This window comes from Artemia franciscana, chromosome 10, assembly GCF_032884065.1.
Source record: "Artemia franciscana chromosome 10, ASM3288406v1, whole genome shotgun sequence".
NCBI lineage: Eukaryota > Metazoa > Arthropoda > Branchiopoda > Anostraca > Artemiidae > Artemia > Artemia franciscana.
Window position 1 is genome coordinate 35,156,569 of NC_088872.1, and position 27,016 is coordinate 35,183,584.

The 27,016-nt window shown below is 35.2% G+C and overlaps 1 protein-coding gene across 1 annotated transcript in view; it reads right to left on the reverse strand.

Annotated features, from left to right (window-relative positions):
* Nucleotides 1-6,549: 6,549 nt before the first annotated feature.
* Nucleotides 6,550-27,016, reverse strand: part of LOC136032122 (neurotrypsin-like) — a 121,207-nt gene continuing 100,740 nt past the window's right edge. The window contains exon 20 of the mRNA XM_065712288.1: nucleotides 6,550-6,764. Coding sequence (XP_065568360.1) covers nucleotides 6,631-6,764 — 134 coding nt within the window. The 3' untranslated portion in view covers nucleotides 6,550-6,630. The remainder of the gene's footprint in view (nucleotides 6,765-27,016) is intronic.

The following is a 27,016-nucleotide window of genomic DNA, read 5'->3' on the forward strand; positions in this document are numbered from 1 at the left end:
ATTTTTTTATATTTTTTAAATAAAAAGCTTTTTTAGATTACATGCATCCCGGTCCCCACGGAGGGATTTCTATGCGGCCATTGCGACCTTCCGGGGGTGGGGAGGTGGGATCCTTTTCTAATTGTTTTTAAACCTCGATTTTTTGCAAGTGTTGATTAAAAATGTTGTGTATTTATTGTAAAATAAATGAAAACATGTATTATTCTAATCTTTTTTTCTTGAACACTATTGTAGAATTGATATGGAAATTAGTTTTTCTTCATTAGACAACTATATTGTACAATTAGTTTTATTGCAGCTGCTGAAGACTTCGACAACAATATAAATCAATTAAAACGCCGTTCAGATTTTTGTTTTGTGGTCTATCAATTTCGGGCAAAACGAAACTTTTAACAAAAATATTTAAATATCCTAATCAGACGTGTTCGGAAAACCCGAAAAAATTTACTATTGTTACAGTTTTTGGTAGGAGTCCTATGATGAAATATAGGCTATTGCACCAGACACAAAATTCATACTGGGACTTGACGTGCTCAACATTATAGAACCAAAATCTTGGTTGACTATTGAAAATGTAGCTGAATCCATATAACAATAGTCTCAGGAGATGCTACAATTGCTTACTGTCCACTCGCATCATGAAAAAATTTTCGTAACTCTTGTCCTTCACAACATCTTTCATCAGAGCTAATGTATGAGAACACTTGCTTTGAATTGTACCAACTATATCATGTACAGGGTTGTTCATACTTCATGTTCTCTAATAACTCTCAATAAACAAAAATATCCCAATGCTCCAAAATTTCTGCTTTCAGCATACAGTCAGGCAATAAATAAACCATTTGGTTTCATTCTATTAGATCTCAATCAGAATACACAAAAGGATTTGCGCGTAGTCAGAGATATTTTTGATAATAAAATAACCGTATGTCTTCCAGGGAAGAGGAAAAATGGTTATTAGTTCCCATCATGACTCTGAAGAAACTATATGAAAATAGACATTTATTTTCCGTCCTACGCAGTCCAAAACCAGCACTTAGGAAATCTATACTCAAACAAAACATTGCGAAAGAATTCATTGATATTATATCTGAAGTTTGTCTAAATTTAATGGGGGGCAATGTTCAATTGCCAGAAGTATTTATATAGCAGACAAAGCAACATCGTTCCAGTGCAGGTGCCTTAGTAAGAAGCAATAACAAAGGAAAAGATTAAAAATTTAAAATAAAACGTCTTCTGTGAACAATTAGAGCATAGAAATCCTCTGGTGTGAGATTTGCAAATCTCATCAATACAGGAATTATAGTCTTTAATTTGTACGGCACATTCTCTATGCAATTTACATGGATTGCATAATCTACACTTTTCACCATACTTGTCAACAATTTTCCAATTCTCACAGGATGACCCTCTACCCAATGCATACATACATAGAGTATATGTATAGAACATTTTTTCACGGTTGACTCTCTCACTGCCAAAAAGAAATTGTCGTGCGATTGATAGAGAGTGTTCTTTTCTACTTCTAGAAAAAGAGAAGGATCAATCAAATGACGCCACAGAATTAAATCTGTTTGGACAGTGTTTTCTAAATTGTCGAAACATTTGTTGTTCTCATGAAAAAATACAGACTGAATGTCATTTGGATAATGTCTTAAATCATCATTGAATTTCTAAACTAGTGTTCAAACGCGAATCCACAATAATATTTTGTTTTGTTTCGATTGGTATGTCAATAAATTGAATAAATGCGTTTGGGCCACGACCCATAAGCTTCATACAGTAGTTCAAAGCTGGATATTCATCTTTCATGATATTGTCAAGCTTTCTTTGAAAGAGTATTTTCTTTTGCACTGATAACTTTTTTAATTGATCATTAAGATTCTGATATTTTTCCGAAGTGACAAGATTCTGCATGATTTCATGATAAATAATTCCATCCATTTTTTAATCATGACTCCCTTACAGCTGTTTACAGACTAACTAACTAATTCAAAGATTCTTTTTACTTTGGTACATCCCTAGAGAGACAAGCGGTAACCTACTAAAAAATCTAACAATAAGAAAAACATTTTCGAATTAAAAACATCTTTATTTAATAATTACAATAACATATATACCACTCATTTTCCACATACGTAATATTATCCAATTATTATCAATATTATCCTTAGATTCAAGTTATTATCCTTAATATATTTCACTTTTGCATTTAAAGCACCTTGAAGTCTACGCATATGCGTTATATTACGTTTTGCTGCAAAATATAACTGTTCCTCCAATTTGAATTTGCTCCATGACATCACATATCTCGCAGACATCTCATCCCATTCAAGGCTTGTTTGATATCCTCTTGTAATTTTTTCTGCTACTTTTGGTGCTCTTGTCCTTGTATCCTTGCTTTCAGTTCCACTATCAACTTCCGATAGTGTAAACAAACCACTCATTTTTGCTAGCACGCTTTTTCAAATAAAAACTTGATGAAAAACATATATTCAAACTGTTTTCTCTTGTGATTCTTCTTTCTTACTAGTATAAAATACATTTAAAGTCCAGCCTTATATTGGAACTGGTTGCTACGGCTGGTTGTTAGGGTCCCATGTAAGTATGCAAATGAGGTTGTCATGGAATTATGCAAACGCGATGAATTCTCAGTAGTATAGGCAATTTGGTTGATCGGGAATGTTCATGACCAGATCTGGCTGCTAGGTAAACTGCTTATACATATTATGTTTCTCCCGGTTTATGTAGATGAGGTTCAAATAACCTGAGAGATTGTGTCCTCCGCCCGTATGGACCCAACACTACTTTAAATGTCTTAAAATGGAATATACCAAAAACCCAAATGTTCCAGTCGAACAGAGTGAAAATTTTAAATTGTTAGATCGTGTGATCAGGACAATCTAAATGCCTAAATCAGGGACGATGAAAACCTAAGGCCCTAAGAGGAGTCGGATATAAATATATTATTTGAGGAAATAGTCTTCCCGAAATAGGGCTCTAAAGAGACTAAAAGAAAATCATCTAATGACCAGCTCAAAGCTTCTACTCTCAGCCCCTAATATCAAAGACGACTCCATTGGAGAAGAAAAAAAACCCACACTATCCTATTTCCAAGAATTTAACATACTATTTCTAAAAGCTGGTTGGCTGTCTAAAAAAGCATATCAAAGTTCAATTCTCTCGGGAAACAGAAGTATTGGGCAAGTGTATCTCAAAACAGTGTAAAATCTAATTCTTCAATCAAGATAAAATACCGAAACAGCTCGTATTTGGCCTAGTATCTTGATATTGCCATAACGGCTCGTATTGGCATAGCCGAAACGGTTAGAAGCATTAATAGGAAATCTACTAGAATGACTAAAGTTCTTAAATTAAACATTTCAGGGAATATTGAGGGTAGATTTGGAATTAAATCATTGGACACCCTCTGCTTCCAGATATTTTGGCGTATTTGGGATATCTCAGTAGCTCTTGGGGGTATTAAATTGAGATTTTCAGAGAATGTTGAGGGGGTTATTTCGCTAAATCTAAAGAAACTAAGTTCGTCTAAGTTGTTAAAAGGGCGTATCGGTATGTAACTCTATTGAACTCAAGAGCGGCAGCGGGTATTAACCAGAAGTTTTCAGTGACTGCTAATGGGGTTGTTGAACTAAATCAAAACACACTATATGCATCCAATTTATGAAAATAACAAATCTTCAATATCTGAAGAAAAAATAGGGTTATTAAGTTGAAGCTTCCAGAGAATGTCGAAGGTGATGTTAACCTTAGAGACACTCTCAAAATATCAAGTTGGTTCGAAAAACATATTTACAGTATCTCAGGAAAGGCTAAGATTATTAAGCTAAAACATTTAGAAATATCAATTGGGATGTTGAACTAAAGGATGTCTGTTATATCTAACGAGCATTTAAAGATTTTAAGTGGAGACTTTTAGAGAATGCAAATGAGGATTTCCAACTTAATCGGAAGATACTATGTGTAACCGAATTGTCAAAATGGCCCATCTGAAATATCTCGGGAACTACTAATGGTATTTAGTTGAAACTTTGAAGGAATATTTAGGGTAAAATTGAACTAATCAAAAGATATTGTTTGCATCTACGTTTTCAAAATGCTGCTTGCGATATCTGGGATTACTATGAATCATTTGCATCCAGGTTGCAAAAAGCGCGTCTGAGAAATATTTCAAGAACAGCTAGGGTATTAAGTCAGAACTTTCAGGAAATTGATCTCAATATTTAAACATTACGGGCATGTTGGTTGTCCGAATGACATCCTATTCGTGCTACACTTAGAAGACATTCGCTTCAATGTCATTATCAAAAGAGCTTAAAGAATCAGAAATTTAGAGGACTGAGTGATTCTTTCGCTGTATATTTTCCCTCTTATTCCATTTCAAGTCATATATAATCTTTATAAAATACCTCAAGGAGAATTCTATCGAACATATTAGCTATAAATTTGCTGTTGAATCAAAACGTTAGTTCAAGAACCCTTCCCAGCCTTGAATTCAAATTGAAAGGTATTAATACAACAATTGAATTAAAAGCAATTAGACAAAACTCTCACGTAGTCTTATGCCACTAAAGAATATAAATTAGAGTCCCATATTCTAATTCTTCAGCTAAAAGCCTGAAAAATTGAAATATATATTCATTGTATCAATCAAAAATCAAACTGTGGCGATCAAAACAGAAAGAAATTGACTTAAAGAAAAAAAAACTTTCCAAAAAATTGTTTTAAAGAAAAGTAAAGAGTTACATTAAGACTTATGACGAGCCAAATATAGAGCTGCAACAATTCAACTTAAACTAGCCAGAAATTACTATTAAATAATGATTTTAACCTAAAACATAGAGAAATTAATAAAAATAATCCTATCAAAAATAAAGGTAAAACGTACTGATATAGATTAATAATTAAGTGATAAAATGAGTAAAAATGACAATGGACACTCAAATCAAACTTGAAACAAACAAAAATTAAGATTGACAGACATTTGGCTACTGCCCCTCCCCGCTAACTGTTATGCTTCAAAATTGTATTGTGGAATTTCTGTTTTACTTAAAAAGATATATTTTAAACACAGTTTCTATAATTGTAACGTTAAAAAATAAAACATTACTGTTAAATTAAATCTTGAATCTTGAATTGCTCAGATTTACAGGAATTAATATCACTGTTTTGTTTTAGGCGACACTGGTTTTGTTTTAGGCGATACTGGTCAAGTGGTTTTAGTTTCTTTCTTCTTTTTTTTTGTCTTACTTGAAGTGCAATCCCATATCGTTCGAAATGCAGGGTAATTAAATATTTTTTTCTCTTTTCCTTTTCTTTCTCTTTTTTCTTTTCTTTTCTTTTTTCATTAGACTTCTCCTTTTTCGTATTGTTTTTATTTGTATCTGTAGTCGCCTGTTAGGACCAGTTGACGACCAGTGTCGCCTGTTAGGCGACACTGGTTTTGTTTTAGGCGATACTGGTCAAGTGGTTTTAGTTTCTTTCTTCTTTTTTTTGTCTTACTTGAAGTGCAATCCCATATCGTTCGAAATGCAGGGTAATTAAATATTTTTTTTCTCTTTTCCTTTTCTTTCTCTTTTTTCTTTTCTTTTCTTTTTTCATTAGACCTCTTCTTTTTCGTATTGTTTTTATTTGTATCTGTAGTTTCCTGTTAGGACCAGTTGCCGACCAGTGTCGCCTGTTAGGCGACACTGGTTTTGTTTTAGGCGATACTGGTCAAGTGGTTTAGTTTCTTTCTTCTTTTTTTTTGTCTTACTTGGAGTGCAATCCTATATCGTTCGAAATGCAGGGTAATTAAATATTTTTTTTTCTCTTTTCCTTTTCTTTCTCTTTTTTCTTTTCTTTTCTTTTTTCATTAGACCTCTCCTTTTTTGTATTGTTTTTATTTGTATCTGTACTGGGGCTGTATGCCCAAACAAGCTTTACTTCGGGCCATTTGCTTGTTTTGTTTTGTCTATTTATATTAATTATCCCATCTTTCTCTCTCACTATATATTAAACATTCAGCTCATTTTGATCAGTTCTTTCCAATCATTTGGATCATTATAGTGATTTTATTTATGCTCCGTCAATGTTTTGAAAAATGAAAGTGCACTGTTAAAAATACGTTCAATTTTCAATAAAACTTAAATGGCACAACAGCGGTTACAGAGTTTATATTTAATGGGACAATAGCTAAAATCCTATTTGTAATAAGTTTTGTTCGTTTTAAGTTTGCTATGAGCATTCATTTTATTTTCACTCGTTTTAGAGCTTAATTATTCATCTATATCAGTATATGTTACTCTTATAAGTGATCTGGTTTTTAATCTTAAATTCTATTCGTTTAGGGTTTCAACTATACTTTGACAGTAAATTCTCATCGTTTTAATCTTGAATCAGTATAGGACTTTGTTTTTGCGCATCTTAAGTTTTAATATAACTCTATACTTTTCTTTGAATAACGTTTTCAGAAAGTTTCTTTTTAATGCTAATCATACGAAAAGACGAACTCGAGTCCCAAAATCCCCGAAAAGAAAAAACGACATACACGTCCTTTATAAATTTACTATCTATTCGAATGTAAAAAAGAAAGGTATTTTTTTAAAACTTGTATAAAAACAAAAACGGTCATACATTTTTCGTCTTTTTCAACTTCGAAGTAATCCAATCTAAGTAATGGGTAATCTTTGTGTAAACACCAGGCTTGTTAGGTCTACCACATCCAAATCCCCAGCTTGTTATTCCCATAATTGTGGGCACACCTGGGAAATACAAAAACAAAATGTTAAGGAAAATTTTAGACAGCTCTGCTCTTAATGACTCAAGTCATTTTCAAATAGTAATTATACCAATAATAAACTAATTTGAGTTTCTTTGTACTAATCAAAAAGCGAATGAAGGGGGAAGGGTGATGTTATCGACTAAAAAAAAGCTGGTTTATTAAAACGACATCCTTATTAATTACTCAGAAACTTCAAAAAAATTAATATTCCCAATAATTATAAAGGACAATAGAAAACATAGTTGTTAGAAGCTTTGTCACAGGTCGGTTTTTCGTTTCTTCCGAGGTTTCTAAGAAATAAAAAAAATTAATTGAATTGAAATACAAATTCAGTTTTTAAGAGTCCATTGTGCATTGCTTATATGGAGTAATTAAATAAAAAAAGAAACAGGTTTGTTCAACTTGAAGTAAGGAGAAACATGAAAGCTTAAAACAAACAGAAATTAGTGTGTATGTGAAGGAAGTTGCCTCTTCCTCAACACCTCGCTCTTTACGCTAAAGTTTTTTTTTACTTTTGAAAAAATTTTCGTATTGTTCCAATTAAACGACCCTTGTGTTTCAGGAGTCGGTCTTAAAGAACTGGGACAAAATTCAAACTTTAACGTGAAGACCAAGGTGGTAAGGAGGAGGTGACCCCTTCATATACGTAACAATTTCAGTTCGTTTTAAGTTTTAATGCTGCTCCTTTTTTTCAGTTGAAAAAAATGTTTTTATTTAATTTATGATCTTTTTTTTTTAATAATCCCACGAAATCTGGTCCCGCCTCCGCGGAGAAATATCCTTCTCACGGATATATCTTCTAGACAATTTAATCCTGGTGAAAATTTATCCAGTACAATTACCCTTACCAACTCCACACGTAAAATTAAGACGGAAAAGAGAAAGCAAGAAATATAAAAAGGAATTTGTATAGAAATTCTGGCAAATTCTAAAAATTCTAGTCGCCTTCTAATTTTTGGATCATTTAAAAGGGTACTAGAGCTTTTATTTTCCGTTCGAATGAGCTCTCTCTTGATATTCTACGACCACTGAGTCGACACAATCACACCTGGAAAAAAAATAAACACGCATCCGTGATCTTTCTTCTGACAAAAAATACAAAATTCCACATTTTTGCAGGTAGAAGCTTGAAACTTCTACAATAGGGTATTCTGATACGCTGAATCTGATGATATGATTTTCATTAAGACTCTTTGAGTTTTAGGGGGTATTTCCAATTTTTTCAAAAATAAAGCAAATTTTCACAGGCTCACAACGTTTGATGGGTAAGACTAAACCTAATAAAACTTACATATTTGAAACCAGCATAAGAATAACATTCTTTTGATATATCTATTAATATCAAAATGCCGTTTTTTAGAGTGTTGGTTACTATTGAGCCGCATCGTTCCTTACTTACAGTTCGTCAACGTGAACTGTTTGATAAGGAAAGAGTAAAAGAGAGATGGGCAGAAGATTTTGAGAATGTGCTAAACCGAAATAGAGATGCAGAAGAAGATATAGAGGAAAATTAAAAAGATTGTGATGCCTAAAAAAGTCTGGAAGAATAGAAAGATAAGTCTGCAAACTAAGATTAGAATATTGGAAGCTAAAGTAATGACAGTGGTAAAATATCTTTTACCACTTACATCTTTTACCACAGTGGTTCTGAAGCATGGGTGCTTCGAAAAGCGGATAGAGATTTTCTAGATGTTTTCCAGAGAAATTGCTTAGGGATTGTTCTGGGTACTCCGCTGAATGAAAGTATTTCAAACAGTAGGCTCTACGAAAAGCACGGTTCAATACCATTTTCTAGGGCTATAACGAGAGAAAGGTTGAGATGCCTTGGGCCTGTTCTGCAGATAAAGGATGACAGATTGCCAAAGATTGTCCTTTTCGGCCAACAGTCAAGGAATAAACGGAAAGTAAGTCGTCATTAGGGTGGGAGTATGTGATTACGAAAGATTTAAAGGAAGCAGAAACTTCCTAAGAGGGAGTGAAGAGGGAGGCTTTCAATATATTGGGATGGAGGATGAGTATACGTAGCTGTTTTGGCCTCAGGCGGTTTGGTGCTGCGGTGAGTTGTTGGTAGTAATGGTAGTAGAAGTAGTGTTTCAGTAGCTCCAATTTATAATTTCTTATTTGTTTTTTATTTCCATGATTCAAATCTTCTCGTGTAATTCTATTTAGCATATGGTTTGGCAACTTCGCCTTTCCCTTAAAAATTCCTTTGCTGTTCATCAGCCGTATCCAGGGTTCACAGAGCAACAATTTCTTGTGATTATCGTATAATTGGCTTCAAGCAAAAACAAAATTAGTATTTTTCATAGTAATATGTTTTTTAGTTCACACTGAATATTTTTTGTCAACAATTCTGGGTTTTGTTACTCATTGTCAGCTCAATGTCAGCTTTTGTGGATGTCAACTTTTTTCAGTGCAATTTTCCACTAAGTGCATTCCAAAAAGGCTTAATTTTCTATAGAAAGTGATTTAAATATTCTAGGAAATTAATCAAAGACTTTATATTCAACAATTCATTTTTTCTTAACTTTTCTAACAAAGATTCAGAGGATCAATCCCACAAGTCGTTCCTGAGATATCACGGACAATATTGTGATAGCCTGTACTGTCTCTAATAGCCTCTTTGTAAGTGCACACACTGCCTTTTGATTCAGCTCACTATTCTCAGTTATTAGGTTCAAAGTTCAAAGTTGTTTGACGAACCAGAAATATAAAGTCTCAACTTCTGTGAACAAAACATGAATTCCATCCTACCTCCTTACCAATATCCCCCCAACATTCCACTCGATCCCCACATCGTGGATAAATGATTCATTTTGCTTAACCCCCCTCCAAATACAAGATTCAATTCTAGGTCTCCTTGGCTACTAGGTATTCCTTCAAAAATTCTGATTCGTTTTACCAGTCCGTTACAAAAATTCCTCAGATACAGCGTTTTGATTAACTAACAACATGTTTTGTTTCTTGATTTACCTCACTACCATGAATTTACTGTAAGTCCTATATCGGTTTACGGTCCAGAAATATTCAAGCTGATTAGTGACAAAAACTTTTCATCCCATCATCCCTTAAAACAAAATTCGAGGCCTCATTGTATCTCCTCTTTTCTTCTCCAACACCATTTGAAAGATTCTACTCTATGCCTAGCCACTTCTGAGATATTGCAGATATGAAATTCTGATAGTGTTTTTTCCTTTAGCTCTGGCGTTTTCCCCCAATCATAATTCAAAGTCCACTTGCCCTGTCCACCCTTTAGCTCTTTTAGTAACAACGTAACGCACAGTTTATTTTGATATATCTATCTGTTCAACTGTTTGCGGATTATGATTCCCTTGGAGTTTATAATGCAAAACACTTTATCGGATCAGAGAAAAAACTTTTTACCTCCTCCCCCAACACAGAATCTGAAGTTCCAACACAGAATCTGAACCAGTAACAGTGCCTGTAAGTTTTGACTCTGTTTCAGAGCCCTTTTTCAGATATTGCAGATATGTCGTTTTTATGCATCCTGGATACGCAGTCTTTCGATTTACCTTTGCTCCTTCCCCAAATTTCAAAATTTATGCTCACTTGACATCCCCCCAATAGTCCCAAAAAGTTTCAATTTGATTTTTAGAGCCATGCCTTGTATATTTTAAACAGTTTGAAAACTTGGGCGCACATTATGTCTTGGGCGGACAGTCTATTTTTATTTACTCGGGTAGAAACTCAGTTACAGTCAGAACTTCTGGAAATTTTTTTACATCATTTGCACACTTGTTGATTAACGCTACGTTGACAAGGTGTTGGCAGAGGTAATCTAACTGGCTATGGGCAATTAGCTCATGCAACCAAAGCGTACCACTGTTTTGCTTCAAGTCCGTTATTAGATGAGTATATGTTATTAGATACGTTATTAGATACGTTATTAGATACGATCATATGTTTCCCTTCAAATCTGAAGTGTTGACCAACAATTTGATTAAACGATATATCGATGTTTTAACTTTATTTATTCGTTATATCGATTTCGATATCTCGATCTTATTTTTGCTAAAATTAATTAACTCTTCGTTTTGCCGAAGTTCAATAATAACAATTGTAATTAAAGAGTATTTTGCACAATGTTTTTAAAAACATTGAGTAATATAAAAACAAGCTTCGATGACATAAATGCTTACCACAAAAATCTAGATTTGAGATTACACGGGCTCAGCCTCCAGATAAAGAAAAATAAACTACTGGCTATTTTCGGCTATTGAAAATCAGCAGCATTTCAATGGTTTCCCCTGAGAATTGTTTATATCTTACAGTGATTAAACAAAAAAAAACATGTTTTTTCAACTGAAAGTAAGGATCAGGATTAAAACTTAAACGAACAGAAATTATTACGTATATGAGGATGATACCATCTCCACAATACCTCGCTCTTCACGCTAACGTTTTTTAGAATTTTCAAAAGCTTCTTATTCTAATTTAACGATCCTTGTGCATCACCTCTTGTTCGTAAAGGATTGGGTTACAAAGTCATACTTTAGCATAAGGAGGGATGTATTTAAGAGGGGGCATCCCACCATTGAAAATTCCCCCAGAGAAAATTCGCCTCTCCGAAAGATGTTTGTTTACTTCCCAATAACAGATTCTAAGTGTAAGCAATAGGCAATACACTTTTCTTTTTTGAACTAAATATACAAAAATCAAGCTTTTTTAGCTGAAATTAAGGGACAACACTAAAACTTAAAACGAACAGAAAATATTCCGTGTATGAAAGAGGTTATTCCCTCCTCCATGCCTCGCTAATTGCACTATAGTTTGATTTTTTGTCACAACTCTACTTTTTAAAACAATGATAACTTTACCGTGAAGAGCGAGGCATTGAGGAGGGGACTGCCCTTTTATATACGGAATAATTTCTGTTCGTTCTTTATATTTAAGTTTTGATGTCATTCTTTACTTTCAGTAAAAAAAACCTTGTTTTTATCTAATTTTTTTGCGTTTTTCAATTAATGCAGGTTCAAATTCGGCTCACCGTACATGAAGCATTAAAGCAAACTGTGCATATTAAATTTGGAAGATTTATTCCGTACATGAAGGGTTGCCCCCTCCTTTTTACCTTGCTCTTTACGCTAAAGCTGTCTCAAAAAAGCACTTTCAGAAAAGCTTCTTATTCTAATTAAACAGCCCTTATGTTTCAGTAAACGCTCTTGAAAAATTGAGACGAACAGTCAAACTTTAGCGTAAAGAGCATGGTACTAGATGGGGGCAACTCTACCCCTCACGGAAAACTCCTTTGTTGACATTTCATCCAACGCAAAATTAACCTTCCCCCTGTCAAATTCCCTCCAAAAAGTTCAATCCTCGCTGAAAATCCCCCTCCCTGTAAAATTGCTTGCGGACGATTCAGCCTGAAAAATTCTCCTTGGCATTCTTTCATTTGAATAAGACTTTAATCTCTAATCAATTTTTTGATAACTCCAGAAATACCCCCTTCCATGGAAATTATTTCGTAGAAATCAGAGCACGCGGAAAATAACCCCTGGGTAATTCCACAGGAACATCTCCACATGAAAAATTGGCTGAAACCGTAACACGTCCGGGCCGGCAATGATGTTTGCAATAATCTAGAATTTTTTATTAAAATATTTGTAATAATTAATACTGCTAACAACTCACCACAGAACCAAGCAATCCCCTCTCCCTCTTTCTGTACTCTCTGTCCAACTCTTTGTACTTTCTCTGTCTAAGCCTCCCTCTGTACACCCTCCCAGGAAGCTCCCATTTCCTTTAAATCTTTGTTTATGACATCCTCCCACCTCAACCTCCGAAGACCTACTTTTTGCTTAGCTCTAGACGGCTGGCCGAAAAGGACAATCTTTGGCAATCTGCCATCCTTCATCCGAAGAATGTTCCCTAGCCATCTCAACCTTTCTCTCATTATTGCCCTAAAAAGGGGGATAGAACCACATACTTCGTACAGCCTACTGTTTGAAATACGATCAGTCAGCCGTATACCCAGAACAATCCGTAAGCAATCTCTATGGGAAACATCTAGCAAATCCTCATCCGCTTTTCGGAGCGCCAATGCTTCCAAGTCAAATTTGACCACTGTCATTACTGTAGCTTCCAATACTCTAATCGTGGTTTGCAGACTTATCTTCCTATCCTTCCAAAGTATTTTAACTATGAGCCTCGGCTATTCTACTTTTAACATCTTCATTGCTCTCACCGTCTTTACTAATAATACTACCAAGGTAAATGAATCTATTCATTTCATGAATCTTTTCGTTACCAAACGTCCCCTTTTCATCTTCACTTAACTCCTAGCCTTAGTGACTTAGTCTTCTTAACATTTATTTTTAAACCTATTCTAGCATCCTGAATTCACAAAACCTCTAAAAGCTCATTCAGTTTGCTCACATTTTCATCTAGGATGCTTAAATCATCAGCATAGCTTAAGTCCAGTAGATTTTTCCTCCCAATCGGATTCCATTGTCTCCCATAACCTTTTTTGTGTTTCTTAAGACAAAATCCACCGAAATTATCCGTATAAAGGGGAACACCATAAAAGAATAAAACCTTGACTAAAGCTCTTCTATCAACAGAATTTAACGCTTACTCATAATCTATAAAACTGAGGACTAAAGGTACTTGATAACTCAGGTACTTCTCAATTATCAACCTGAGAGTGAAAATTTGGTTGACACATCCACTACCTTTTCTAAAACCGCACTGTTCTTCTCTTAAAACTTGGTGTACAGCATCTCTAAATCAAAAAAGTCTCATATTGCTAAGAAATTTGCTACCTACAGAGACCAGACTAATGCCTCAATAATTACCACGCTCACTCTCATCACCTGTCTTATACAGTTGTTTAATTAAGGTTTTCCCAAAATCGCTAGGTACTTCCCCCTTTTACAAAAATCATATTCATAATCTTCAGTAGCTTTTTTCTAACCTCAGAGCCGCCGTATTTGAGAAGCGTATTCCCACACTAACAGCACACGGAGCCTTATTATTTTTCAATCCTTTTAGTACTGTCGCTAATTCCTCCTCACAAAATAAATCTTCCTTCACATCTAAGGTATCACAAACTTTTTTTTCATTTTGTTCTGTATCTTTTCCTGCAACTCTATCTCGGTTTAACAAATTCTCAAAATGTTCTATCCATCTCTCTTTAACTCTTTCCTTATCACTAGTATCGTGGCCCCGTTCCTATCTTTAATAGGGACAAGTCAAAACTGACTACTCCTGTCAATTTATTAACACGGCAGTAAAATATTTTACTAATATACCGTCTAGCTGCATCTTCCAGATCCTCGACAATTTTACCCATGGCATCCACTTCCCACCTATTTAGGTCATATTTTAATTCTTTCTCCCCTTTCTTTAAATTCCATTTGTTTTCATATGATCTATGGCTCAGACAATTCTTGTATAAGCCCCTTCTTCTCTCTATTAAACATAAAGCCTTTTCACTAATACTCCTAGCTGCAGTCCCTACTTTTTTCCCGAAGACACCACCAGCAACGTCAACAATTGTTTTCCTAAAATTATTCCATCCATCTTCCACCTTGTCAAATTTTAAACTCTCCAGTTTAGTATTCAACTGTCCCTGAAAAGTTTCTCTCAAGTTCTCATTCTTGGGTCTACTAGCATCATAATGTCTCGGGAGATGGTTACCCTTCTGAAATTTCAACTTTAAATTTACCCTAGACACTGCCAGATGGTGATCTTTACTTTTAACATCAATAACAGCAATCCTATACACCCTAGTATCTTGTATTGATCCTGCCAGTTTTTGGTTTACAATAACACCATCAACTAGGTTTGTTGTTTTACCATCACTTGAATACCGTGTTAAATAATGGGCCATTTTATAATCAAACACCGTATTCGTTATAACTAGATTGTTATATCTACAAATTGCAATAATTTGTAGCCATTGATGTTTTCTTTTCCTACACCAAATTTACCTAGGATAGGATATCATCTATCCCTATTTCTGCCGACCTGGGCGTAAAAATCTCCTAATAAAACACCATATTTCTGCCTGTGTATTTGCTTCTGTAACTATAAGTAAAATTCATCTTAGTCACTAGTATCTCCGTCAGTCGGCTCTACAAGGGCATTTACTACTATTACTGATAACCTGGACTTTTTAGTCATAAAATGAGCGATTAGTATAATATTATTAATACCTTCCCAGCCTAAACTAGACTTAGCAGCTTCATTATTCATCATGAGCCCTACTCCCTGTCTTTGTTCCCCATCCTTCCTGCCATAGTAAAAAAAATTCTATATCACCTAATGTCATGCTTCCTACCACTGAGATATGAGTTTCTGAAACTCCTAACAAGTCCAGTTCGAATCGTCTGAATTCATCAGTCAAAATGTCGATATGATAGTTATTTTTTAACGTCGAAAGATTCGAAGTTCCAATTTTCATGTTCTTTAAATCATTAAAATTACTTTGGCCTCAGGAAAAGCAATGATCTTGGATACCAGTGCAGTACGGGGACCAACACATCTTCCCAAGTCCACACCGAATCGCTTAAGCCGGCTTAGAACCGGGCAGCAAGAAATACTTTGCACCTTAAATAGAACAAATAGAAAAAGCAAAGTTTCTAATTAAAAGTAAGGACCTACACTAAAACTTTATATAAACAAACTGTCCATATATGAGAGGGCTTCCACCTCTTAAGCCCCTCTATCTTTACGCTAAAGTTTGGCTTCTTTCCCAAATCTTTAAGAAAAACTTCATTAACATTAGGGCAGTTTAATTAGAATAAAAAACTTTATCAAAGAAATAGAAACGTCAGTTGAATGAGCAAGGGATTTAGGAGGATGTAGCACCACTCATATATGGACTAATGTTTGTCTTCTTCGATGTTTTTCTGTCCTTTATTGGAAGTTTGTTTAAAAATAAACTTATTATTCTTATTAAATGACCATTGTGTCTCAGGAGTCGTTCTTAAGGCATTGGTACAAAAATTCAAAACTTTAGAGTAGAGAGCAGGGTCTTGAGGAGGGGACAACCCCTTTCATATACGTAATAATTTATGACCGTTAAAGTTTTGGTGTTGCTCCTTACTTTCAGTTGAAGAAACTATTTTTTTCATAATTTAATGTCTGATCACTTTTAACATCACAGAGGAATCCAGCCCCCCCCCCCCCCCTCTATGAAAAATTCCTTCACTCACAAAAAAAATTCCACCATGAAAAGTTGTTTCCACGTAAAAATGCTCTCTCCCCTTTCCAGGGAAATATCCCTAAGACAATTCCATTCTAGCTGAAAATTCCACCCAGAAAATTTCCTGCGGATGATCTGGGGTGAATTTTTTTTTTTACCGCACTTTCATTTGATAAAGTTTCCCAGCAAAAAGACAGCACAAGGGAGTTTTTCAGCAAAGGTTTTTTAGGGAGGAGGGAAGGGAATAAAAGAAACTTTAAAAATTCGTCAAAATGTTAAATTGATATCAACTGCCTTACGAATTCTCGGAAGGGCTATGATTTCTGGGAAGGTCCGTGGAGGCTATTTTCTGGGGATATTTTCCTCGGGGGTATTTTCTGCGGGGAGGGTATTTTCTATTTTCTATGGGGTTTAACACTAGCCACTAAAAAGGACAAGCAAAGATAAAAAAGAACAATAATTTTTTAATAAAACAAGAGCTAAGAGCTCATATGGCACTTGTGACGAGGCCGAAAGAGACAAGAACCAAGAGCTCATATGGTATGAGTTCTAGTAAAATTCGAAGATTTACGGTTTCCCCCTCCAACTCCTTCCACCGTCGACAGATCTGGTCGGGATTTGAAATAAGAGCTCTGAGACATGAGTTCCTTCTAAATATCAAATTTCATTAAGATCCGGTCACCCACTCTTAAGTTAAAAATACCTCAATTTTTCTAATTTTTACAAATTAACAACCTCCAGTTCCCTTAAAGAGAACGGATCCGTTCCAATTATGTCAATCACGTATCTATAGCTTGTGCTTATTCTTCCCATCAATTTTCGTCCCGATCTTTACGATCTAAGCGTTTTCCAAGATTTCCGGTTTCCAAGATTTCCGTTTCCCCCCTCCAACCCTCTATGTCCCTGGATCCGATTTGAATTGAAAATCGAGCATCTGAGACATAAGATTCTTCTATACATCAAGTTTCATTAAGATCCGATCACCCATTCATAAGATACCTTGATTTTCACGTTTTCCAAGAATTCCGGTTTCCCCCTCAAGCTCCCCCCTATGTCACCGGATCTGGTCGGGATTTTATATGTGAATTTAAAGCACAAAATCCTTCTTTCATTAAGATCCGATCACCTGCTCGTAAGTTACAAATACCTCCCCCCAAACACTGGATCCAGTCGGGATTTAAATAAGATATCTGAATTACGAGGTCCTTCTAAATATGAAATTTCATTAAGATCCGATCACTCCTTCGTAAGTTAAAAATACCTCATTTTTTCAAATTTTTCAGAACTAACCCCCCCCCCCCCAACTCAGCCAAAGAGAGCGGATCCGTTCCAGTTATGCCAACCACGAATCTAGACCTTGTGCTTATTTTTCCCACCAAGTTTCATCTCAATCCCTCTACTCTAAGCGTTTTCTAAGATTTTAGGCTCCCCCCTCCAACTCCCCCATGTCACTGGATTCGGTCGAGATATGAAATAAGAGCTCTTACACACGACATCCTTCCAAACATCAAATTTCATCAAGATCCGATCACCCGTTCGTAAGTTAAAGATACCTCATTTTTTCTAATTTTTCTGATTTACAGTCCCCTCACTCCCCCCCCAGATGATTGAATCAGAAAAACAACAATTTCTGATTTAATCTGGTCTGTTTCCTGGTACACCTGCCTAATTTCATTGTCCTAGCTTACCTGGAAGTGCCTAAACTAGCAAAACCGGGACAGACAGACAGACCGACCGACCGACAGAATTTGCGATCGCTATATGTCACTTGGTAGATACCAAGTGCCATTGAAACGCCTCAAACAAGGCATGTTCAATCAAACAGTTCATGGTAACGAACTGTAGTAAGGAGCGATCCGGCTCAATAGTAACCAAAACTCTAAAAAATTGAATTTTGATATAAATAGCTACATCAAAAGAATTGCATTTTAATGCTGATTTTAAATATATAAGTTTCATCAAGTTTAGTCTTAGCCATCAAAAGTTACGAGCCTGAGAAAATTTGCCTTATTTAGGAAAATAGGGGGAAACACCCCATAAAAGTCGTAGGATCTTAACGAAAATGACACCATCAGATTCAACGTATCAGAGAACCCTACTCTAGAAGTTTCAAGCTCCTATCTACAAAAATGTGGAATTTTGCATTTTTTGCCAGAATACAAATCACGGGTGCGTGTTTATTTGTTTGTTTGTTTTTTTTTTTTGTTTTTTTTCCCCAGGGGTCATCGTATCGACCAAGTGATCCTAGAATGTCGCAAGAGGGCTCATTCTAACGGAAATGAAAAGTTCTAGTGCCCTTTTTAATTGACCAAAAAATTGGATGGCATCTAGGCCCCCTCCCACGCTCATTTTTTCCCAAAGTCAACGGATCAAAATTTTGAGATAGCCATTTTGTTTGGCATAGTCGAAAATCTTAATAACTATGTTTTTGGGGATGACTTACTCCCCCACAGTCCCTGGGGGAGGGGTTGCAAGTTACAAACTTCAACCAGTGTTTACATATAATAATGGTTATTGGGAAGTGTACAGACGTTTTTAGGGGGATTTTTTTGGTTTTGGGGGTAGGGTTGAGGGAGGGGGCTATGTGGGAGGATCTTTTCTTGGAGAAATATGCCATGGGGGAAAAAAATTCAATGAAAAGGGCGCAGGATTTTCTACCATTACTATAAAAAAACAATGAAAAAATAAACATGAAAACGTTTTTTCAAATGAAAGTAAGGAATGGCATTGAAATTTAAAACAAACAGAGATTATTACGCATATGAAGGGTTCTAAAAATACTTTAGCATAAAGAGCGAGGTATTTAGGAGGAGATAAATACCTCGCTCTTTATGCTAAAATGTTTTTAGTGATTTCAACTATTTATTTTACGGCCTATTTGATTCAGGGGTCATTCTTAAAGAATTGGAACAAAACTTACGATTTAGTGTAAAGAGCGAGGTATTAACGAGGGTACAAACCCCCTCGTACACATAATAAAAATATAAGAATATAAAAGTTTGTTACGTAAGTTAATTCTTAAGTTACGTATATTTTTTACTAATAAAAACGTTCGTTGAATATTAAAAGTTCTAGTAGCCTTTTTAAGTAACCGAAAAATTGGAGGGCAGCTAGGCCTCCTTCCCCACCCCTTATTTCTCAAAATCGTCTGATCAAAACTAAGAGAAAGCCATTTAGCCAAAAAAATTAATATACTAATTTCATTTCAATAATTTATGTGCGGAGAGCCAAAATCAAACATGCATTAATTCAAAAACGTTCAGAAATTAAATAAAAAAAACTAGTTTTTTTAACTGAAAGTAAGGAGCGACATTAAAACTTAAAACGAACAGAAATTACTCCGTATATGAAATGGGTTGTCCCCTCCGCAGTCCCACGCTCTTTACGCTAAAGGTTTTAGTTGTTTTAAAAAGTAGAATTGTGGCAAAGAGTCAAACTTTAGCGTAAAGAGCGTGGGACTGCGGAGGGGACAACCCATTTCATATACGGAGTAGTTTCTGTTCGTTTTAAGTTTTAATGTCGCTCCTTACTTTCATTTAAAAAAACTAGTTTTTTTTTATTTAATGACGATAAAAACCAGAAAAGAACAAAACATGTAACAACAAGAAAAACGATATTGCAACTAATCAAACAGTTCGTGGTAACGAACTGTAGTAAGGAGCGACCCGGCTCAATAGTAACCAAAACTCTAAAAAATAGAATTTTGATATCAATAGCTACAGCAAAAGAATCGCATTTTAATGCTGATTTTAAATATATAAGTTTCATCAAGTTTTGTCTTACCCATCAAAAGTTACGAGCCTGAGAAAATTTGCCTTATTTAGGAAAGTAGGGGGAAACACCCCCTAAAAGTAGTAGGATCTTAACGAAAATGACACTATCACTTTCAGCGTATCAGAGAACCCCACTGTAGAAGTTTCAAGCTCCTATCTACAAAAACGTGGAATTTTGTATTTTTTGCCAGAAGACAAATCACGGGTGCGTGTTTATTTGTTTGTTGTTTTTTTTTTCTTCTTCTTTTCCCCAGGGGTCATCGTATCGACCAAGTGGTCCTAGAATGTCGCAAGAGGGCTCATTCTAACGGAAATGGAAAGTTCTAGTGCCCTTTTTAAGTGACCAAAAAAATTGGAGGGCATCTAGGCCCCCTCCCACGCTCATTGTTTCCCCAAAGTCAACGTATCAAAATTTTGAGATAGCCATTTTGTTCAGCATAGTCAAAAACCATAATAACTATGTCTTTGGGGATGACTTACTCCCCCACAATCACTGGGGGAGGGGCTGCAAGTTACAAACTTTGACCCCTGTTTACATTTAATAATGGCTATTGGGAAGTGTACAGACGTTTTCAGGGGGATTTTATTTTGTTTGGGGATGGGGCTGAGGAGAGGGGGCTATGGTGGAGGATCTTTCCTTGGAGGAATCTGTCACGGGGGACGAAAAATTCAATGAAAAGGGCGCAGGATTCTCTTGCATTACTATAAGAAAACAATAAAAAATAAACATGAAAACGGTTTTTCAAATGAAAGGAAGAAGTAGCATTGAAACTTAAAACGGACAGAGATTATAACGCGTATGAGAGGTTCTAAAAATACTTTAGCATAAAGAGCGAGGTATTTAGGAGGAGATAAATACCTTCCTCTTTATGCCAAAGTATTCTTAGTAATTTACACTATTTATTTTACGGCCTTTCTGATTCAGGGGTCATTCTTAAAGAATTGGGACAAAACTTACGATTTAGTGTAAAGAGCGAGGTATTAACGAGGGTACAAAGCCCCTCGTATACATAATAAAAATATAAGGTTATGAAAGTTTGTTATGTAAGTTAATTCTTAAGTTACGTATATTTTTTACTAATAAAAACGTTCGTTAAAAATTAAAAAGTCTAGTTGCCTTTTTAAGTAACCGAAAAATTGGAGGGCAACTAGGCCATCTTTTCCACCCCCTTATTTCTCAAAATCGTCTGATCAAAACTAAGAGAAAGCCATTTAGCCAAAAAAAAAGAATTAATATACAAATTTCATTTTAATAATTTATGTGTGGAGAGCCAAAACCAAACATGTATTAATTCAAAAACCTTCAGAAATTAAATAAAAAAAAACTAATTTTTTTAGCTGAAAGTAAGGAGCGACATTAAGACTTAAAACGAACAGAAATTACTCCGTATATGAAATGGGTTGTCCCCTCCGCAATTCCTCGCTCTTTACGCTAAAGTTTGACTCTTTGCCACAATTCTACTTTTTAAAACAATTAAAAGCTTTAGCGTAAAGAGCGAGGAATTGCGGAGGGGACAACCCATTTCATATACGGAGTAATTTCTGTTCGTTTTAAGTCTTAATGTCGCTCCTTACTTTCAGCTAAAAAAATTAGTTTTTTTTTATTTAATCAAGTAAAGAAGAGAAGGTGAATTGTTCGTCATGAAAACCAAAGTAAAAAACTTTAACCTACATTAGGATAGACTATTATTATCTGAGTGGGGCTGGAGTAACTTGAATATATTTGGCTTGTTTTTTTCTAGGAGGGGGGGGCTCAATTGTTTTTAGTTTTCCTTTAAAAAAAATTGTTCTAGTTTGCTTATCTCTTTTTGCATTGTTCTTGTTGTTCCATTCTTTTGGTTTCGTATTGCTTTTGTTTTTAGTCTTTTGTTGTACTAATATAAGTGATTAAATCAATCTTAAGATAACTGAGTACAGCTGAAATTGAATACGCAAATCAACCTAAGAACGAAGAAAAATATTTTGCTATTGTAGCGTAAATAAAACCCAAAACGAACGGAAACTAAATAAACAATCATAGCAAACAAACATACAACACGTACTAACATAATTGAATAAATAATCCTTAAGACGAATAAAGCTTTAATTAAATATGCGAATCCAGATTTAAACGAACGAAAATCAATTCAAAGAAAAACTGGGTACTGCCTCCTTCCCTAACTGTAAAAGTCTAAAACCTACTGCGTTAATGGTGCTTTACTGAAAATGGCGCTTTATTACAAACATTTTCTTACATTAAAATCAAGTTTTGAACTAATGGGCTTTTCAACAGTTGATATCATTATATATCAAATATTTAGTTATACCTTATTTCTTCCCAAAACCGTTCATGATAAATTTAGTTCCACTACATACAAGAATTTAGCTACTGCCTCCATTCCTAACTGTAATTACATAAAAAAAACTAGTTTTTTAACGGAAAGTAAGGAGCGACATTAAAACTTAAAACGAACAGAAATTACTCCGAATATGAAATGGGTTGTCCCCTCCGCAATGCCTTGCTCTTTACGCTAAAGTTTTTAATAGTTTTAAAAAGCAGAATTGTGGCAAAGAGTCAAACTTTAGCGTAAAGAGCAAGGGATTGCGGAGGGGACAACCCCTTTCATATACGGAGTAATTTCTGTTCGTTTTAAGTTTTAATGTCGCTCCTTACTTTCAGTTAAAAAAACTAGTTTTTTTTATGTAATTCCTGAACGTTTTTGAAATTATTAAAATGAAATTTGCATATTAATTCCTTTTTTGGCTAAATGGCTTTCACTTAGTTTTAATCAGACGATTTTGAGAAATAAGGGGTGGGGAAAGCCTAGTTGCCCTGCAATTTTTCGGTTACATAAAAAGGCAACTATAAATTTTCATTTTTAGCGAATGTTTTTATTAGTAAAAAAATATACGTAACTTAAGAATTAGCTTACGTAACAAACTTTAATATTCTTAAATTTTTATTATGTATATGAGGGGGTTTGTACCCTCGTTAATACCTCGCTCTTTGCACTAAATCGTAAGTTTTGTCCCAACTCTTTAAGAATGACCCCTGAATCTGAAAGGCCGTAGAGTAAATAATTGAAATTACTAAAAATACTATAGCATAAAGAGCGAGGTATTTATCTCCTCCTAAATACCTCGCTCTTTATGCTAAAGTATTTTTAGAACCCCTCATATTCGTAATAATCTCTGTTCGTTTTAAGTTTCAGAGCTACTCCTTGCTTTCAATTGAAAAAACTTTTCCATGTTTATTTTTTCATTGTTTTTGTTTTTTCATTGTAATTTTAGAAAATCCTGCGCCCTTTTCATTGAATTTTTGGTCCCCCATGACATATTTCTCCAAGGAAATATCCTCCCACATAGCTCCCTTCCCTCAACCCCACCCCCAAAACCAAAAAAAAATTCCCTGAAAACGCTGTACACTTCCCAGTAGCCATTATTATATGTAAACACTGGCTAAAGTTTGTAACTTGCAGCCCCTCCCCCAGGGACTGTGGGGAAGTAAGTCATTCCCAAAGACATAATTATTATGGTTTTTGACTATGTGGAACAAAATGGCTATCTCAAAATTTTGATCCGTTGACTTTGGAGAAAAAATGAGCGTGGGAGGGGGCCTAGGTGCCCTCCAATTTTTTTGGTCACTTAAAAAGGGCAATAGAAGTTTTCATTTCCGTTAGAATAAGCCCCCTTGCGACATTCTAGGACCACTTGGTCGATACGATGACCCCTGGGGAAAAAAAAAACAAAAAAAAAAAAACAAATAAACACGCACCCGTGATCTGTCTTCTGGCAAAAAATACGAAATTCCACATTTTTGTAGATAGGAGCTCAAAACTTCTACAATAGGGTTTTCTGATACGCTGAATCTGATGGTGTGATTTTCGTTAAGATTCTATGACTTTTAGGGGTTGTTTCCCCCTATTTTTTAAAATAAGGCAAATTTTCTCAGGCTCGTAACTTTCGATGGGTAAGACTAAATTTGATTAAACTTATATATTTAAAATCAGCATTAAAATGCGATTCTTTTGATGTAGCTATTGATATCAAAACCCCATTTTTTAGAGTTTTGGTTGCTATTGAGCCGGGTCGCTCCTTACTACAGTTCGTTACCACGAACTGTTTGAAAATCTAAAGCCTACTACGTCATTGGAGCTTTACTGAAAGTGAACTATATTACAAATATTCTCTTTTTCAGTTATTACCATTGAAATGAAAATAAATATTACACTATTCAAATTTTACTTATTATAAAATGAATTTTACTTTTTCAATTTTACTTATTCAATTAGAATTAAACTTTTAGCCTCCTTATAGTATATTAAACGCTAAATACATATTAAATGTGTTGAAATATTTTGTGGCAATTAAATATTTATCCTTGTACTATAAAATGTTACATTCAGATCACAGCTTAGATACCAATTAAATCAATAAAAACTAGTTTTTTTTAACTGAGAGTAAGGAGCGACATTAAAACTTAAAACGAACAGAAATTACTCCGTATATGAAATGGGTTGTCCCCTCCTCAACGCCACGCTCTTTAAGCTTAAGTTTTTAATTGTTTTAAAAATTAGAAATTGTGGCAAAGAGTCAAACTTTAGCGTAAAGAGCGAGGGATTGCGGAGGGGAAAACCCATTTCATATATGGAGTAATTTCTGTTCGTTTTAAGTTTTAGTGTCGCTCCTTACTTTCAGTTAAAAAAACTGGTTTTTTTATTTAATTTCTGAACGTTTTTGAATTAATGCATGTTTGATTTTGGCTCTCCGCACATAAATTATTAAAATGAAATTTGCATACTAATTCTTTTTTCGGCTAAACGGCTTTCTCTTAATTTTGATCTGGCGATCTTGAGAAATAGGGGGTGGGGAAGGAGGCGTAGTTGCCCTCCAATTTTTCGGTTACTTAAAAAGGCAACTAGAACTTTTAATTTCTAACGAACGTTTTTATTAGTAAAAAATATACGTAACTTAAGAATTAACTTATGTAACAAACTTTTATATTCTTATATTTTTATTATGCATATGAGGAGATTAGTCCCCTCGTTAATACCTCGCTCTTTATACTAAATCTTAAGTTGTGTCCCAATTCTTTAAGAATGACCCCTGAATCAGAAAGGCCGTAGAATAAGTAGTTGAAATTACTAAAAATACTTTGGCATAAAGAGCGATGTATTTGTCTCCTCCTAAATACCTCGCTCTTTATGCTAAAGTATTTTTAGAACACCTCATATGCTTAATAATCTCTGTTCGTTTTAAGTTTTAATGCTACTCCTTACTTTCAATTGAAAAAACTTTTTCATGTTTATTTTTTCATTTTTTTTATAGTAATGTTAGAAAATCCTGCGCCCTTTTCATTGAGTTTCTCTTCCCCCATGACATATTCCTCCAAGGAAAGATCCTCCCACATAGCCCCCTCCCCTCAACCCAATCCCCCAAACCAAAAGAATTCCCCTGAAAACGTCTGTACACTTCCCAATAAACATTACTGTATGTAAACACTGGTCAAAGTTTGTAACTTGCAGCCCCTCCCCCAGGGACTGTGGAAACTAAGTCATCCCCAAAGACATAGTTATTATGGTTTTCGACTATGCGGAACAAAATGGCTATCTCAAAATTTTGATCCGTTGACTTTGGGAAAAAATGAGCGTAGGAGGGGGCCTAGGTGCCCTCCAATTCTTTTGGTCACTTGAAAAGGGCACTAGAACTTTTCATTTCCATTAGAATGAGCCCTCTTGCGACATTCTAGGACCGCTTGGTCGATGCGATGACCCCTGGGAAAAAGAAAAAAAAACAACAAAAAAACAAATAAACAAATAAACACGCACCCGTGATCTGTCTTCTGGCAACAAATACGAAATTCCACATTATTGTAGATAGGAGCTTGAAATTTTTACTATAGGGTTCTCTGATACGCTGAATGCGATGGTATGATTTTCGTTAAGACTCTATGACTTTTAGGGGGTGTTTTCCCCTATTTTCTAAAATAAGGTAAATTTTCTCAGGCTCGTAACTTTTGATGACAAAGACTAAATTTGATGAAACTTATATATTTAAAATCAGCATGAAAATCCGATTCTTTTGATGTATCTCTTAGCATCAAAATTCCGATTTTTATAGTTTCGTTTACTATTGAGCCGGGTCGCTCCTTACAACAGTTCGTTACCACGAACTGTTTGATATACAACTATGAAAACTCGGTTTAGTTTTGGGATACAGTGCGCGGTAGCTGGGCTAGCGGCTGGAGACAGGAAACTGATTTAGGCATATAATTGGTAACAGGAAACTGGTATTGCTGTGTATGCAACAGGAAACTGGTAAGCTGTGTATGCAACAACAAAAAAATTGCTTTCTCGCCTATGGTGTTGTAGTACGATCTACACGTCGGACCATGGGCTTGGAGGAGGCACCAAGTTCAGAGCTCTGTACCAGAAGCTTCTCATGGGAAAGATAGGAGTTTTTATAACTGTTTATAACTTTTATGATCGTTCGCTTGATGAAACTTATATATTTAAAATCAGCATGAAAATCCGATTCTTTTGATGTATCTCTTTGCATCAAAATTCCGATTTCTATAGTTTCGTTTACTATTGAGCCGGGTCGCTCCTTACTACAGTTCGTTACCACGAACTGTTTGATATACAACTATGAAAACTCGGTTTATTTTTGGGATACTGTGCGCGGTAGCGGGGCTAACGGCTGGAGACAGGAAAATGGTTTAGGCATATAATTGGTAACAGGAAACTGGTATTGCTGTGTAAGCAACAGGAAACTGGTAAGCTGTGTATGCAACAACAAAAAAAATGCGTTTTCGCCTATGGTGTTGTAGTACGATCTACACGTCGGACCATGGGCTTGGAGGAGGCGCCAAGTTCAGAGCTCTGTACCAGAAGCTTGGGCAAGATAGGAGTTTTTATAACTGTATTGGTATCTAAGTTGTGATTCAGATGTCTATTGGTACATAGAATTTAGCCCACTACGCCACTGCGATTGTGGGTGGTTCTAACAGACAACAAGCTGAACGTGATCGATGAAATCAGGTTCCATCCGGGTTTTAAGACTGTTGGAAAAATGCATTCTGACTATAACTGAACTCTGTGAATCTTGGCCAAGCGAACGATCCTAAATGGTTCCTACGTGATTCAACAACCAAGACCAAAGTAAGCAGCCTTTTCTACTGAAACTTGACTGTGATCAATGGGTAATTTAGGGAAATTGATAAGCAAAAGGTCGGCCCCAAAATTTTGGGGAGTCCATAGGGCTAGGTAGTATAAAAGGGCAGAACAAAAGGTCTGTTCTTCTCGATTTACT